Genomic DNA, 18123 nt, shown 5'->3' with positions numbered 1-18123 from the left:
AGATATAGAGGTCTAGTGCTTAAACCTGGGGAGATGATTATTATTGGGAGTCATCAGCACATTGACCGAGTTCTTAACCTTTTAAGGGTAAGAGGCTCAACACCATCTTCCCCAGAAAAACATGCATCTGCCTAAAGAATCACATAATTTCAAGGGGCTCATAGAGTCCCTGAAACCCACACATAAATCTTGAGTTAACAGTTCCTATTCTTTATTCATTCCAAAGTCAGTCACAAAAACATAGAGCAAAATTTAAAACTCATTTTAAATCATTTTGGAATGGTAAAAATTGTAACAACAAGGTTTTAAAACTCATGTAAGGTATGATGTGGGGGATTTGGCTCTGAAGAACTGTAATCTTTTGCCCAGATTATGCCAGTGATCTTCCCCAAGGTGTACTGTATATACAGGAAGGGCTTTGTGTAGCAGATGGTATAGCAGGCCTGGGAGGCAGAGCTAGATGAGAGATCTAAGCCAGGACAAAGTAAGGCACTTGTGGATCTAGGCATAGGCAAAGTGGAATAGACAGAAATTACAAGTGGCCCGTGATACTGGCATAATAGTCACAGGCCACAATGTGGATGATGGGTCAGGCAGATCCTGAGTGGTACTATGGTCGGAAAGCTAATGCACCAATTAATTGCTGGAAGTGATGGGCTGAGTATGAGTCAAGCACCATGGATAGCTCCGAGGCAAGGGTGTTTACTGCCTCTAAGAATCTGAAGCAAATAAAGCCTTTTTAAAAAAAAAAAAAAAAAATCAGAAGGCAGCTAGCCTGTCTGGACTGTACCACCTCTGAGGTATACCATGAAAGATGGTACCCTGGATTTCAAAGTCATTACATGATTGCAGTCTTGAAGAATAATTTAAACTATTCTTATAGTCAAGGACAACATCACACCCATGTCTGAATAGCCTCACTCTGTTATGTCAGGATTAAGAGGTAGGCATTTGAATGCATCCTAGCGGATTTCCTGGGCTATCTTATCATTTTGGAAGGCATCTAAATGAACCTTTGCCAACCCAGAGAATATCTCAGTCTTTATAAAACTCCTCACAATCCTTGTCACTCTAATGTCCCATAGAAGGTTCTTGCTCCCTTGGACTTCCAGATTCTGTTATTTTGCACCATAAATCCTTACATGGGCAACTTACTCTGTCCAGAGGGATCCCTTCTTGGTCCTCAGTCTTCAGACATTCTTATCTACATTGAAGAGTAAATGAATAGAATTTAATAGAAAGAACCTTACAAATCATCTAGACCCAAATAGCTCTTTGTGATTTGTACCATACTTTAAAAGGATAAACATTGCAGTACCTGGTTAGAAAGAAGCATGAATGCTAAATTGCTTCCAGTTCTTGAGACCACCTAAGCATCTTTATAGCATGTTGATACGATATACAAGGGCTATAATAATATTTTATTACACTAAAAACTCACTACTGAAAAAGTAGAGGCTACTCTTCATATTCCTTTTAATCTAACTGTGCTCTGGTTTTCCTGTTATGAAAAGAAAAATCCCCTTTTGTGTAAGTAATATTATGGAATCTTTGCCTGAAAGAAGCCTGCAGATAATCTTTAGTTTGTCCTTGTCTGTTTTTTATTGATGAAAACTGAGAACCAGAGAGACTGACCTGTCCACTGTCATATACTCTTGTCTATGAAGTGTCGTAGTCAGATTTCCAAACACATAGAGGAAAAATTTGTGTGCACAGCCTTACATTTTAGAATTTTATTTTCAAACTTTATATGAGTACTGATTTATTTGCTATTTATTTTAAAATAAGTTCTCTTAACATGTAAAATCGGATTTTCAGTCTTAATTACTTATTGAGAAGTCAGGGCTGCTTCTTATCCAAGTAGATTAAGTTTAAAATTATATATTTCAGTATTTTCATAATTGTGTTTATGAGATTGAAACATTATATTCTAGGGATTTTGGTTGTCATAAGTATGTTACATTCTGCACTGATGGGACCCAGCCAAACTGAAGTGCCATTTTATAAACTTCCCAAAGTTGGTAGAGACTGCAGAAAAGCAGGGCTTTGGTGAATTTTGGGAGGAAGGCTGCTGCAAACCTCTAGAATCACCAAAGAATGAATCCCATAATAAAAAAAAAAATGTAAAGGTAAAAATAGTTTAAAAAATACTGTGTGATGGGTCTGCAAAAATTGAATGAGAATCTGATTGAGTCCTAATGGGGCCAGAAGTTTACTAGAAGACAAAAAAGTAAAAGAAAAGAAAAATCAAAATATCCACAAAATTTGGGGTTTACTTAGGCATTTTCTTCTAATTTTTCTTCCTTTTGGAGGCATGTAGGAATTTTTTAATACATAGGGAGGGCATGATAGCCATCTGCAAGGAAAAGGTCAGTCTTTGTTATATTATCCTTTTTTGTATTGTTCCAGAGGGAGGTAGTTATTTTTTCCCCCTCAAAGTTAGGAAAAAATTCTCTAGTTCCTGGACTTTAAATGGAATAATTGTGAATCTGTGACTGATCTAAGCAGTACAGTTATTTGGCATTTCAGAAAATTGTCAAAGTGACAGTAGGAAGCATTTGTTTGGACTGAGAGTTGGAGGCATCAGAAAATCAAATCTTGGTTTCAAATTGTTTGGGATGGAGAAGAGGTTCTGGAGCTCCCAGCTGACTGGAATGTTAAGAGCTGTTTCAGTTAGTGGTTCTCAACTCTGCTAGACTCCACACCCCCTTCTTAAAACGTATTTTGAAGCACCTCCTTGGCTCTCCTGGAGTGAAATTCATAGATAACTGCTCTTACATGTAAATTTTTAAGAGTTGGCATAATGCCTCAGCTGTGTTAAGGGAGAAAGAGCAGGAAACTAATTTATATTATTTAAATGGGTAAAGACTCAGGTACTAGAAAGAAGTAATAAAATAGTGATATATTTGCAAATAAGGGTAGTTTAGCTGTAAATATGACTGCTTTAAGACAGAGTGATATAGGTATGATGTGATGGTTACTTAAATACAATAAATGATACTGTTTTTGATGTGATTTTTCTGAAATGAACAATTTTGATAAAGTTCCTAACAAGACAAAGTACACCCTTTCCTATATTCATATGGGAGTTGCATTCTTGGAAAATGGTATAGTAAAATGATGCGAAACACATTTTTTGTTTATATGTAAACAAAAAATATGTAAAATGGAGTTAGATTCTAGGCTCAGGTAATTAAAGTTTATTTTCCTACCTGACTGCATAGTGGAAAGTCTTTTCGGGTGTGGGCCTGTTGTCCCACTCACTGCAGGACATCTAGCATCCTTAGCCCTTGCCCACTAGATATCAGTAGCACCTATTGTCATTTTGACAACCCAAAATCACTTCCATAGATTTAAAGAATGTATCTTAGGCAGTAGTGCTGTCCGTGTTTAGAACTACTGAGATGCTGAGCGTATGGGGTTCTCTGGGGGAGGGGGGGCGTGTATTAGTACACTTCCCTCTTTCTCTCCTGCACTTCTCCCTCCCCGCAGCTTGTGCAGTGTATAGTAAAAGGAGATGGAAATAAAATGTGCTGTTAAACATTTCCCCCCCCATATAGCATGTATAGCCCTATAATATTCTATATCGTTTATTTATAATGTTTATTGCTTTTTATCTTTCTCCCCTTGCTGAAATGTAAGCTCTGCAAAGTTGGGCTTTTTTTGGTTCTTGCCTAGAACAGTGCCTGCATAGCTGTCTAAATATTTGTTGACTGAATTAAAGAGTACAACTTTAGCTTTGTTTTGTATTCCCAAGTGTATACTATATCACTATAATACTAAATTGTGTTTCTCAAACACACCACATTGCTTCAGAACTCTTTTGTATGTGCTGTGCTCTCTGCCTAGAGTCCTTATCTTTTTTTTCCTCCCCATTTCACCTAGCAAAATAATACTAGTCTTTCAGATTAATCATCCTTGCTGCTTAGATACCACCTCCCATTCCACCCTTAACTTCAGTTAATTGTATCTTCAGCTTTCTTTTTATCTTGTGTTCACTTTTATGGTTACAGTTATCCTGTGTTAGAAGTGACAACTGTAACTTACTTACCTATCTGTTTCCTTTCTGTGCTGTGAATGAGTTGAGGGTAAGGGACTCTATCTTAACTCTGTTACCAGCACCTAGTAAATTAAAGATATTCACATGTTGAATTTCAGCATGAAATAGGTTTTAAACTGAAGCTTTATAGAGCTCAAACATTCTATTTTTTTGGGTTGTGCTCCTTTCATCTCTTCCCTAAATCAGGATTTTCCCTGACAATGCTGAATGATCAACATTATGAACAATTTTATCTTGAAGTTCCTAGTAGTTTGTGGAATAATTGACACATGAAATTTTGATTAATATGGCAACAACTAGTTTAAACATTCATTTCTCAGGGGTCAGAATTCCCCAATGAGATTTGTAATATTTCAATTTCTAAAGAACACATGAATTAAATGAGAAAATAGATATGAAAATACTTTGTAAACTGTAACATACTAAACAAGTGTCAGGTATTATAAAAATATTTGTATTCTGTCTACCTCTTCTTTCTGAGTTGGTGTATGGGAACGAGAACACTATAAATTGATTATTCCTTGCGACTTCCCTGGCAGTACAGTGGTTAAGACTCTGTGCTTCCACTGCAGAGGGCACAGGTTCGATCCCTGGTCAGGGAACCAAGATCCCTCATGCCAAGGTGCAGCCAAAAAAAAAAAAAAATTACTCCTTGAACTATATATTGGTATTCGTAACTGTGATTTTATATTGTCTGAGTCCATGGTTATAGTCTACAGTTATAATGAAAGTTAGTAATAAAAGGTGCACTAAGGATTACCTATTTTTAACAGTTATTTTAAATCTCAAGTAATGAAAGTTTAGATTTTTAAGGTCAGCATTCAAATGCATATTTATTTCTTGCTAAGTACTTAGCTTGCTCTGAGAAAAAAGCTGCGATCAGGTGAGGAAAGGTATGTCTGAATAATTAGGCTTTAATCATGAATATGACTGTAAATAACTGAGAAGAGCATTAGTACATTTGTTAAGGTAATTATATTTTTTATACAAAAATAGGCTTTTCCTGAAATCAGTGTTTATATGGTTCATTTACAGTTTACAGGGGTTTTTCTTGTGTGTTATCTCATTTGATCCACGCTCTGAGCTATGTGGTAACGTTACCATTTTATACTTGAAGAAACAGTCTCAAAATTTTATTTTTGCCCTATGTCACAGAGCTACCAAGTGGTAGAACTAGGTTTCAAACCCATCTTCTGATGCCAAGTCATATATTCTTTCTACCATTCAATGCCTGAATATGGTAGAAATAAAGAACATACTACTTTAATGAAATACACATAGAGCAAGATTTTAATGAAATAAAATAGTTTGATATTTTCTTATTAACACTTAAACCCTCACTCTTCATTGTTTAATAAACCCATTGTTTCACTTCAGGTTTTAAAACTTCAGTTGAACACATTTACTTCTTCTATTCTTTGAGTTAAATCCCATTCGTGGCAAGTCTGGGACTTAATAATTTGGCATTCAGAACCTTTCCCGAAGAATTTTTTTCAAAAGGCAGGGTTTTAATTCACCCCAATCATGCGTAGTTTATTCAGAAGGGCAATTAGAGATTGTTCTGGTTTGCTTTTTCAGTGTGTCTGACCAGTTTTCTGAGCTATCTCTAAGTTTTTCCTCTTTTCTTTTGTGCCACTAAAGAGGAATAAAAGGTAGGGCAAGCATATAGCCCGGTTTGTCTCCAACACTCTTCATTTATGTGTGTTATTCTGTGACAAGTATTAGTAGTGCCCTCTTTCAGTCTTAAAATTATCCTGGTTTGGATGATAAATTTGAAGGTATATTCATTGTCTGTTTATTGTTATGTAACAAATTACTTAGCTGCTTAAAACAACATTTAATATCTCACAGTTTCTGTAGGTCAGGAATTCAGATGTGGCTTAGCTAATGCCTCTGCCCCAGAATTCCTTGTGAGGTTGCAGTCAGGGTGTCAACAGGAGCCGCGTTTCAAGGCTCAGTTGAGGGAGGATCCATTTCCAAGCTCACTCACAGGATTATTGGCAGGATTTAGTTCCATGTGGGCTGTTGAACTGAGGGCCTCAATCTCTTGCTGGCTCTTGGCCAGGGGCTCCCCTTAGTTCCATGCCATGTGGGGCTCTCCATAGGGCAACTTACAAGATGGAAGCTGGCTTTTGACGGAGGGAGGGAGGGACAGACAGACAGACACAGACATGGACACAGAGAGAGGGAGAGCTCTGTCTGCAGTGACATACTATCACCTCCACTGCTTTCTGCTTGCTAGAATCAAGTCACTACAACCAGTCTTCACTCAAGGGGAGACATCACAAATGGTCACCCTAATAAAAGGGAAATTGCTTCCACATAATAGTTCTCCACAGTGGAATGCAACTCATTACCTGTTTCTGTTTTACTTCAAGAAGAAATTTGTTACAAGGTTCTCTTCTTTCTTTAATGTTTAGTACCTGTTCGTATATATGTACATTCAGCTCTACTAAATTCTAAATACTAATTCACAAATTTGGTGTATACAAACTTTCTGCTTGAAGGGATTCATGTACATTTTTACATAATATAATTTGGAGAGGTGCTATTCAGCATAAAAATGTAACAGGTTTTTAATCTATACATTTGTGGTGGCTTCTGCAGCTTTGAATGGGTACAGTGAGTTTAGAGCTGGGTTTCGAGGGCTTTCTAGGTCATTTGTTTGAAGCCTTGTGCCAAAAGGCAGAGGTCATAGTGTGACCCTGGCTAGCACTGCTCTCCTTCATGGGCACAGGCTGTACCCTGAGCTTTAGCTGGCTGCTTGACACATTCACTGGATCGGTTGGGAGGATGGAGCATCACTGTGTGTACAATCTCTTCCAGCTACCAGAAGCTACAGAGTAATTTAAAAGGGTATTAGTGTTTTGAAGTGAGCGTGAAGCCACGTCTTGAAAGGGCAGATCATCAGACACTCTGTTAACCTTTTGGCCTCTGTGGGCAGGAGGGAGGAAGAAACTCCAGTGTTTGTCCTATTTCAGGGGTAAATTAGTGCCTAGATCAAACTGTCCCTCCCCAACATCCACACTGTTGTTGGCAAGAGTGAAAAAGCCCCCAAATTCCCTTCACCCCCACCTCCCCCATTATTACAGCCTCATTCCTCTTTCCCTTGAGGTCATCAGGATTAAGCTCTTTATCTCTGTTTACATTAACTACCACAAGAAGCCCAAGACTCTAGGGTCCTTCCTCATGCCCATGTGTCTCTCTGTCCATTTACTTTTCTATCCAGATCCCTTGCCTCTCTCCCGCTCCTTTCACTGGGTTTCTGTTATCCTCACCCTCTTGTCTGAACATTTCCTTCATCTTTTTGTTTAGACTGAAACCAGGCTTTTCACTTCTTGACACCCTTTTCCTCAGCTTTCTCCTGCAATCTTCTCAGCTGGTGGCTCTTTTTCTTCCCATATCCCTCATATCTCTAGGCCTAGAAGTGGAGACAGAGAATTGCTCCTCATTGCTCTTTTCAGACCCTTCTCTGCCCTTTTCTCTAAACATTCCAGCTCTGAATCTCATCAGACTCTACCTTGTAGTCATCTGTAGATCCCCCAGATCATTCCCCCTCATTTCTTTAAGATTTTAGCTCCTAGCTCATGTTCACTTTTTCTAACACTATTTCTGTGATAATTTATGGAAATTTCATTACCTATGTAGACAATTTTTCTAAAACTCTAGACTTCCCTAATGATCATATCCTCTGTGCTCCCCTGAGGTGTTTGTCCCCATGGTTATTTCCGAGACCTTGACCTTACCAAAAGCTAAAACCCTTTCATAATCTCAATTTTACACATTCTGGTCACCACATTCTGTCCTCCCAAACCACTCCTTCTACTACCCGAACACCTACAAGCCTTCTTCAATCCCCCTATTACCTGCATTCCATTAATTCTACCGCTTTTTCGTTGGTCTTCAATAGGCCTGTCATTAGAATCTCAACTTTGCATATACCCTCAACTCAGCTGACCCATTCCTTTGGCTTTGTCATCCTTGCCTGGTGAAATTCCAGCTCTGGTTAAATCTAAGTCTATTATTCATGTCTACTTCTGTATATTTTAATGTAGCTGGAGAAAAACACAGCCATGCTGACTGGTCTCACTTTAAATTCATAATCATGAACCTCAAGAACGTTAGTGCTGCCTGGCAGTCCTGATATATTTTCTGGCCCAGGCTGTGTTTTATTCCTTCTGTTCTTCACTCTCGCACCCAACCCCACAATTTTAACTTTCAGAAGATAGAGATAATCAGAGAGAATGTCCACAAGCTCTCATCACCGTATCCACCTAATTTATTGCCCCTGACTGTTGTACTTTCCATGTTCTACTTGGTCAGTAAATCCACTTCCCTCTCAATTATTGTGAACGTTGTTCCAGAAGTTCTCCCTCTACCCCAGTGCAGCATGTTTTTCTTTATCAAAACAAAGCAAAAATTTCCGTCGATGAATAAGTATGCTTTAATTTATTCCGTCTCTAAAAAAAAAAAATCTCTCCTGACTTCGCTTGTCCCTCTAGCTCTTACTCTCTTTCTTCACTCCCCTTTACAATGAAACTCCTTGAAAGAGCTGTCTGTGTGTACTTTCTCTAATTCCTCTTTTCCCATTCTCTCTTAAACCCTCGCCAAGCAGGCTTTGGCCCCACCACTCTGCCCAGACTGTTGTTGTCAGGATCACTGATGACCTCCATGTTCCTAAGTCTAATGGTCAGGTCTTAGTTACTATCTTATGCTACACATGCGTAGTATTTGGCATATTTGATTACTCCCTCCTTGAAACCTTACCCTACCTGGCTTCTCAGATTTCCTCCCACCATGCTGGCTGCTTGTTCAGATGCTCCAGAGTTCAGTCTTCAGGCCTTGCCTTATCATGGTTACTCCCTCAGTGAACTTATCCTGTGTCTAATCTGTCAACTCCCTAATTTGTATCTCCCACCCACAACTCTCTCCTAAACTCTAGACATATTCAACTGCTAACTTGACATTCTCACTTGGGTGGCTAATAAAATTCTCAGTCCTAACATGTCCAAAACTGAACTTTTGATCTGCTCGCTCAAACCTGCATTTCCCACAGTCTTCCTCATCTCATTAACTGGCAACTCAGTCTTTCTAGGTGCTCAGGCAAAAACCTTAAGTGTTACCCTTGGCTCCTCTATTCTTTCACACTCCACATCTACTCTGACAGCATATCCAGTTTGATAGTCGTTTCAGCTTTAACATTTATCAGGAATCTGAGTGACTCTTACTACCTCCAGAACTCTTGCCCTAGTCCAGGCTTCCATCATCTCTCTGAAGTGACAGCATTTCTAATTACTGAAATAGCCTCCTCCCCAGTCTCCCTGCTTTGTTCCCTAGCCCCCTCCACACATTTGTCTGTTTCTAAAGTTGCAACCAGAGCAGTCCTTTTAAAACAAGTCAGTTCATGTCTCTACTTTCTCAAAACTCTCTTAATGGCTTCCCAACTCACACCATAAAAATAAAAATCCTCACAATGACCAAGAAGGGTCTATACCAGTGTTGTCCAGTGGAAAAATAATGCTAGCCACATATGTAATTAAAAATTTTCCAGCAACCATGCTATACAAGTAAAAAGAAAACATGAAATTAATTTCAATATATATAATTTAAACCAGTATATCCAAATATTATTTCAATATGTAATCAGTGTAAGGAATTATTAATGAAATTGTTTTACTTTTTTATATGAAGTCTTCAAAAATCTGGTGTGTATTTTACACAATTTTGATACCAAATTTTGGTTGGAAATACTTGATTTGTATTTTGATTGGAAATACTTGATCGATATTTAGGTTTCATGAAATTTACAGTTGAAAGTAAATTTACATACCTAAGTAATTCTAAACATTCTTAAAAGTTTTCTAATAACTGAATCCAGTATTGGTTTTTAAATTTTAATTTTAATTAAAGTTAAAAAATTTAAAATTGAGTTTCTAGCCACATTTCAAATGCCCAATAGCCATATGAGACTAGTGGCTATCATATTGGACACCACAGCTCTTTACCATCTGGCCACTCTTCTCTGACCTCGTCTCCTACTGTTTTCTCCTTTGCTCATTCTGCTCCAGCTGTAATGGCCTCCTGTTCTTTGATCCCAGCAGACACTTACCATTTCAGAGCCTTTGCATTTGTTGTTCTCTTTGCTTAAAAAGCTTTGCTCCCAGGTAGCTGCATGACTTACTCCTTGACCTTTTTCAGGTCTTTGCTCAAGTGTCACCTTCTTAAAGAAATTATCTCTGACCAACTTATTTAATATCTGTACCAACTGCCTTCTCTCTCAAAGTCTTATATTTCCAGGCTGCCTTTTGAAAGACGAGAGAAGAGGGCTGAAAGGGGAGAGACGGCCTGATCTACAAAGGAAAGCAGTGAAATATGAGAAATGTCCCATACAAACAACTAAGTGAATTTGTTAAGCAAAAACATAAGGGTAAAATCAGATTGAACAAGTGACTCTCTCCTCTCAGCTTGCTGCTACCTAGGCAGCTCAGAGGATCATTTTTTGTACATAGGACTGACCCCTTTATAGATGTAAGCTCTTTAAGTGCACTGTTCTGCCTTAACATCCTCTTGTATTTTCTTTGGCATCTAGCATAGAACTTTGACCAGAAGGCAATCTGAACACTTCAATTATTGGCTGCCCATTGGTTAGCCTTTTGTGTTTTATATTCTGTGGTTGCCTTTCTACCTTCCTCCCTTCTTTTTCAGTGCCAGCAACTGATATACTTGCTGATGGTATTTGTGTGTTGGCTTCACATGCCTTGTGGCTGTGGTTGTGACCCTGATTTTTTTCCTTGTCTGTTCTTATGCACTCTTATTCATTTTCCAAAACCAACTCCTCTAAGAAGTTTTCACTATGTATTCTTCTGTTTTATATTCTAGTAGGGAATATAAACTTGTAAACACAGTTAAAACAGAATATGAATTCTTGAGGGGAGGGACCATGCCTTACTTTTTTTTTTAGGCCTTTAATGCCTTCCTCAGTGCCTTGCGTATAGTAGGTACGCAGTGCTTGTTAAATTGAATGAACCAGGCATAGAACAGTAGAGTTGCTATTAGTGGGAGAAATTTATGTTGTTTAAAATAAGGTCTTAAACCCAAGTACCTTTTTAAAAACCACATTGAGAGGCAAGAGATGTAGAGCTGTGGGAGAGTGTGTGGAGAGAAACAGTAAAATCAAAATCTGTCCTTATATAGGAGGGATTCTAAGAGTCTGAAGTTCTCAGAAGAACTTACCATGTTGGAAAGTCAGGAAAGCACATGTGCTCAAATGGAGTGAGAAGACATATCTGTTTGTATTATAGGAATACTGTTTTCAGTTTTACCCTGGATTTTGCTCTTGTGTATATTATTTCTTGGTATATTTGTACAGTTGTTTGCATCCCTACTTAACATTTGACAGTCTGATATCTGGGTAAAGATCAGCCCTCATTTGTTAACCAGGGGGTTGAGAGAGATAATTAAGAGTCCTTCTAACTCTGTGATTCTGTTATTTTGAGGAAACCAGACCCCGTTAGCAAGTACTTAATGGTACCCTATTAGGCACAAGAATTTTCATCAGTTTGGCTTATTTGCTGCCAGTTTGTTCTGTATAAAAGTATGTATTAAAAGTGGGTATTTGAGTTGCCTACAAGGGTATTTTGGTTGCAAGCTCATAATATGAAAATAAACTTTGATTTTGGATTAGCTATATTGTCAGGAAATTTGAGTTTATAGAATTTTTTCCAGAGTTATTTTTGGAGATTCAGAATTTTAAGCTGGCACTGTGTCTTGGCAGTTAACTCTTTTCTGATCAGGGGTTCTGGGTAAACTGGAAAAGTATTTCTTCCTATCTACAATAATTTATCGCTAATGGGTCATAGTACATGAGCAGCATATTCCAGCAGGCATCAGAAAGAAACAGCAAGGGACAAAAATTCTTTTTTTCTGGTTCTTAAACATGTTCTTTGTTTTAAATAATGTTAAGTATTGAAAATTAAATATAAAAAATAAGTATGCCCCCCAAATAAGTATTACAAGAAATAACATAATAGTGCAAACCCCAAAATACAATAAAAGGAGGTAAGTGTCTCCCCTGCTCTTCATACTCTAACTCTCCCTCTTCTGCCCAGCTTTAGCCAGTTCAGACTGGGTAGCTCTTTTGGACCTGATAAATCACCCTAATTCTTAATTTTTTTCCCTTACAGAAAGTGTGACAACTCCTTTATATTCGTTTTTATTTTTTGCATATGTCTGCTTCCTGGCAGTATAGGTCCTCTGCGTCACTCTGAGAGTCTTCCTCTTGCACCAAGACTGCCCTTCATAAACTGTTCATGAAGTCCTTACCCTTTTTTCCTTGCTGAGAATCAGATTTTCCCTCCCTTTAGTGGATATAAACAGAAGCAACATTCCTATGTTTTTTTCGTATGTAGGTGACATCCAACAGTTAATTAAGAAACTTAGCTTGCTTCTCAATACTTAACGCCCAGTTCTTCTATCGGCAGAGCTTGCAGGGCTCACTGCAAAGGTCCCACTGTCTAGTTATGTTTTTAGTGAGAACCGGGTATCTCTTTCTTCCCCATCTTAAGTTTTATCTTGTCACAAGATTTTCTCAGATAGATTTAATATAATAAGTATTTATAAAAATTCTAATGCTTCTACCTTAAGTTAGATTATATAGCTGTTTGATGTTATGGGTGATACTGTGAATTTGTGATTTGCACGGCTTCAGATGTCATAATTTTTCCCCCCACTTTCTAGGAAGTAACAGCTAGCAGTCGCCACTATGTTGACAGGCTATTTGACCCTGATCCCCAGAAAGTTCTACAAGGTGTCATGTAAGTAGTATGTATTTAAGAGTCTATCAAAAAGTCTTGTTTGTTTCATGTTTCAATCTGTCAAGTATTATAATTCTGAAAATGCAGGGTTGTAACTTTTTTCTTCTGTTTTGGAAAGACCCCTTGACATTCATGCCTTTAATATGGTACTGTAAAAAATTGTCTGTTGGATAGTTAACTGACATGGTTAGCTTCATTTTTTGTAGAATACTTGTTTTACATTTTTAAAAATGTTTACTTTGGAGAATGCTTTTGTGACTTTAATATCCAGCAAAAGCAAGAGAGTAAAATTGATTATCTTTTATAACCAGAAAGGGGGGTGGGAGAATAGGTCACCAGGGTTTTGGGCTTTTTGTTTTGCTTTGTTTTTAGTTAACTCATTGACTGTCTCTAAGGTTTGAATTTCCTAGTGATGTTTTAAATATAAGAATTTAGAAAGCAGTCATTAGAAAATTTAAATAAACTTTTTTTTCCCACACTTTAAATAAACTCTTGATAACCTAAATGCCCTTCTTTTCTCCACAATTGCCTCAGTTTTAATGAGAGGAAATATTTTTAAGCAACAAAGCCGAGGTGATTATTCTTAAAAAAAAAAAAAAATTAAGTGGGACAAGTGCAATAAGATTGCAAATGATTGAAAGATGAATTCTCTCTCCTAAGAGCAGATTTTCATGCTCTTATCACATTACTTCTAAGAAAGAAGGTCTAGCCTAAGACGACTAACTCACAGGGTTGGGAAACACGGAGCACCCACAGGACTGAGCTGTGTCCTGGGGAAGGAGGACCCAAAAAAGGTCAGGATGAGATACATTTGGGATAGCAGTGAGGGCACAAATGAGTCCCTTTCTTCTTACCCTGTTAGTGTTATCAGCAAGATAACATCTTTAGTTTAACTCTTGCTCAACTGTGGCAAGGCTAGGATGCTTCCCACTTCCAAAAAAAAAAAAAAAAGCTCTATAGAAGGGATGTCTTTCTTGAGAGTGTGTATCTGTAAAGTAGAGGCAAGATGAGTAAGTAAGGTTACTTGACTATTCAAATTGAGCTAGAAGGGAAGGTGAGGAGCTGGATGGAGATCCACCTGGGAAACTCGACACCTTCTCTTCACATCTTCTCTGTTTACAGAAACAGGAGATGATATTTATTGTTTTCTCATTATGTTAACTTTGCCTTTGTCCCCTTAACTGGGAGACTTTATAATGATTTAATCAGCCCCTTTAAGTCTAGTTTGATTAATACCAGGAAAAGTGGTATTAAATCTATCTGTTAAACAAATCAGTTTGGGTTGTACCTACACACACAAATTAGTTGAAGAGATAGGTTTAATTTGACATTCTTTCTTAGACAGGCAGACACTCCCCCACACACAGCTAGACACAGCTTTGTATATTGATAATCCTAGATATCACTTAAGATTCCTCAATAAATAGTTTAGCTGGAAATGTCAGACTCATTAAGTATTCAGTAAATGATATAAGATGACGTTACTGTTGTTGTTTTCATTATTACTGCTACTGTGGTTGTTTAGGAGAAAAGCTAAATTTCTCAGTCAAGGATTCTGCGTGAAAGACTTGTATCTCGAGTCATATCTGATATGAGTAGCTGATTCAAGTGTTAATTGTCACTGTTAGAAATTTCTCATTTACCAAAAAACACTGTAGCTTTTTGAAAGGTGATTATCAAATACGGCATTAAAAACACTGGGAAGAGTGTATTATTTCAGACTAGCCAAGGTATAGTTTGATAGACTTAGTGCTTCTTAAAAAATTATCAAGTCTAAGACACTTAGCTGTCAGCTAAGAAGATAAGGAAGGTTTGTGTGGAGGGATAGTGGAGTGGAAAGAGCATGGGCTTTCGAGTTAGACAACCGTAGGTTGAATATCCAGTTCTGATACTTCCTAGTAGAGTCCTTTCCTAGTACAGTGCTTGGGCAGGTTATTTGATTTCTTTGAGCCTCAACACTATCATCTGTAAGGGGAGAGTAATACTGCCCATCTTGCCAAGTTGTTAAGAATTAAGACAGAAATATAACATTCAGTGCTTGGTATGTTGTGGATACCCACTAATTGGCACTTAAATGGTTAGTAGTTGTTGGCCCTAATTTAAAACAACTTCAAAAATAAGGTGATTCTTTTCAAAGAAGAGAAAGAAAAACTCAAAAAATGTCAAAGAGATAGAACAATTCCCACCGAAGGAGAAGAAGAGGGAGAGGAGCTAGAATTCTTGATTCAGACAAGAAAATCTGAGTGATAACATGTTCCAGTAAATGTGATTGCTACTTAAAATACTAAAATCTATTTATAGTTTGAAACGGGCAGATCACCCAAAATCTTTTCACTTTATGGCCTTCTAGGGGTGTGTGTAGTATGATTTGATAAAGCTTTCTTTACCCCAGAGAGAAAAAATTATCCTTTCTGACTTAATTCTTTCCTGAATTTTGTAACTGTCTGAAGATTAATTGTACGTAGTCAATTGAATGAAAAGTGAGTTAAATTTTTAACATTTACTTTTAAGTAACCTTGTCTAATACAAGAATAATACAATATTGATAGAGGAAAAGGGGGAGCCAAAATGATGTTTAGGAAAAGAGAATTGACCAATTCTTTTCTTTTAATACACATTACACAGCCACCGTTGAGTCAGTCATACAGAGACCATTACTAGACCAAAAGAGGCAGGTAGAAGGAAGGTGGCCACAGAGTGTAAACAACCAAAGGTAGCCTTCTGGTTTTAGGGAAGGAAAAGACAGAGGCTGAAGTAACCAGCTTTGAATCCAAAATATCCAATTCGAAAGACATAAAAGAATTGATGACTAGCTCTAGCTACGAGACAACCAGAGTTCTGTCATTTTTCTAGCAATATTAATCTGATTTTTCACTAGCAGGAAAAACAAAATCGAAGAAATTAAAGATGAATAATAACTTTTCATCAAGACCTATAACTAATCTACTCAGCTGAGTTAGAGCCATAGCCCTATGCATAAATATAGGGAACTTCTTTGTAGATAACCCATGTTATGAAGGACCGTCTTACCTAGTCAGTGAGTATGCCTTTGAAGAATACTATTAAACATCAGAACTGTTTAAGTTTAATTGTTAAAGAATGAGGAGTTATCCTAGAGACAACTTTTTTGTTTATAGTACAGTATTTAGCATAAATTTGAATGGTCCTATTATACTAAAGATTTGAAAACAGAATTAGGTCCTGAAAAGCAATGTTTCAAATGTGTAACTGAGTAGTTAATGGAGTAAGATAGGAGTCAGATATGAGCAGAGAGAACAGGGCAATCAGCTGTGTAGGTCATAAACTACAGCCTTTGCAACTACAACAGAGAGTAGGTACATCAGATAAACTGTACTGTATTGCAAATTTTGAGCTTCCTCTAGTGTGGTGATGTGTGTGTGACTTTAAAAAAACAATTACAGGATGTTTTTGGTGAAGTTACTCTGGTATTAGCTCAACCATGTTAAATTTCATAGTTGCAGAAGAATGACTGTTGAAATGTTTTTGTAGACCTTGAGTTAAAGCTGCTTAAACATTGTGCTTTTTTTTAACATACCTAAATTAGAGCACCTGAATCTGGTTTTGACATTAGTGGTTCTCCGTGAAAAAAATAAACAGATATCCCTGTGTGGCCTTATGTTGATATTCCCTATGTTGAAAGGCAAAAGATGATACAAGCAAATGTGGCTGGCTTTGCAGTTTCAAAGTTGAACCAAACTAGAAAACTAGATTGGCTCTTTCTGGTAAACTAAGGCAGGCAGTTGTGTAAACTGTAGAATTGTGTGGTTTTCACCAAGTATCCATTTTTAAAAAGTGTCTTCTGAAGTATTTTAATATACTGATGAAATAAGTTTATTTTGGTAATGGTTTTGGTACTTCATTCTCTGGTTCCAAGAAAATATGTACCTCTGGTTTCAGTAGAATATAGACACTTTCCATTTTCTTGCATGTCCTAAAGATATGAGCGCCCATAAAATGAAGCCTCTGGCTTTTGGAAATTTTAAATTAAAGGATAAGTTTTAGGCTAATTCAAAAGAAATGTCCTGTTAGTTACTGTAAAAAGTGTTACAGGTAAACATAAGTGAAGATGACCTTAATACCAAATGAAATGGAGTGATTCTGAGAGTTACTTGTTTAAAACTTTGTATTCTGAGACAGGTAGGTCTGGTTAAAAGGGTAGCAAGATTTTCCAGAAATTGTTAGATCAGATTGACATAGTTTTGTGTACAGATATATAAGCTGTTTATATATGTATGTGATTCTAACTTTGAACATCAAAAATAGCTGAATATTTGTATGCATATCTTTATATATATCTTTTCGTATTTATAAGCCACTTAACTGTATGCTTCCATATTCATAATGTTCTAACACATTTTTGATGTTCTTTGGAATGATTACATATATTAAAAATATTTATTAATGTACTGTAAAAATATTTTACATTTATTAGTACAGTTATTACATTGCACTTTTCATTTTTGGAGAATGTAAGGTGATTTGTAATCACCTGATAACTCTGATAAAACAGAGTTAAGTACAACTCCTAATTTCTGAACTAGTGTTTATAAAAATCGGAACTGTATCTGACGCTACCTACATTCCAGAAATCTACACCTCAGGGTAATTTGTTTATAAGAATGAACTAAATTACTGTCAATTCGCAGTTCTGTTCAATTTATACATATAGTAGGTGCACAATAATTGCCTAAGTTGACTTGAAATGAAGTTCACTGTAAATCTCTCAAGTACCTGCTGAATCAAAGCCTTATGTTAAAAGTAACTTTAGTTTGAATAATAGATCATCATTATCCACTTCTTTTAAAATTGGCAATTCACATCTGATGATGGTGATTTTGATGGGAATAAGAATAATCTCATTCCTTAACCATGCTGGATATTAGAAACGTATTGTACTTGGATGTTTGGATGTTACATTTTCCAAAAAGAACATCATAATAATTATTATTACAGGGTCAGGGCAGTGAGTAAGTTTGTAATTTTCCAAGTCCAAATAATTTTGTTAAGTTGTTTACCCTGTTGCCTTATTGTAGCTACCCACAAATACGTATTTCTTCCTTATGTCTTATGAAAAGTGAGTTTTCATAAGTAGGTCAGACTTTATGCTCAGACTGTACTTTTCCATATCTACTGTACTTTTTGGCTACTTCATGCCAATTAGACCAAGAATGAATGTGTAGTATTCCAAATAAGAGCTGCTTCAGGTAAGTGAAAAGTCATACTGGTTCC

The 18123-nt window shown here is 36.9% G+C and overlaps 1 protein-coding gene across 9 annotated transcripts in view; it reads left to right on the top strand.

Moving 5' to 3' along the window:
* Nucleotides 1-18123, top strand: part of ARMC8 (armadillo repeat containing 8) — a 106487-nt gene that overhangs the window by 11936 nt on the left and 76428 nt on the right. For all 9 annotated transcript variants that reach the window (XM_082393454.1, XM_082393449.1, XM_082393447.1 and 6 more), the window contains one exon: nucleotides 12797-12873. Coding sequence is in view for 4 of the 9 variants with exons in the window: in XM_082393449.1 (XP_082249575.1) it covers nucleotides 12797-12873 (77 nt within the window). In the remaining 5 variants the exon portion in view is untranslated. Of the gene's footprint in view, nucleotides 1-12796; nucleotides 12874-18123 lie in introns of those variants that run through there.

Source organism: Balaenoptera borealis (assembly GCF_965194805.1).
Source record: "Balaenoptera borealis genome assembly, chromosome: 5".
Classification (NCBI taxonomy): Eukaryota; Metazoa; Chordata; class Mammalia; order Artiodactyla; family Balaenopteridae; genus Balaenoptera; species Balaenoptera borealis.
The sequence above is the reverse complement of the archived record's forward strand: the minus strand, read 5'-3'. Positions and strand labels throughout refer to the sequence as shown.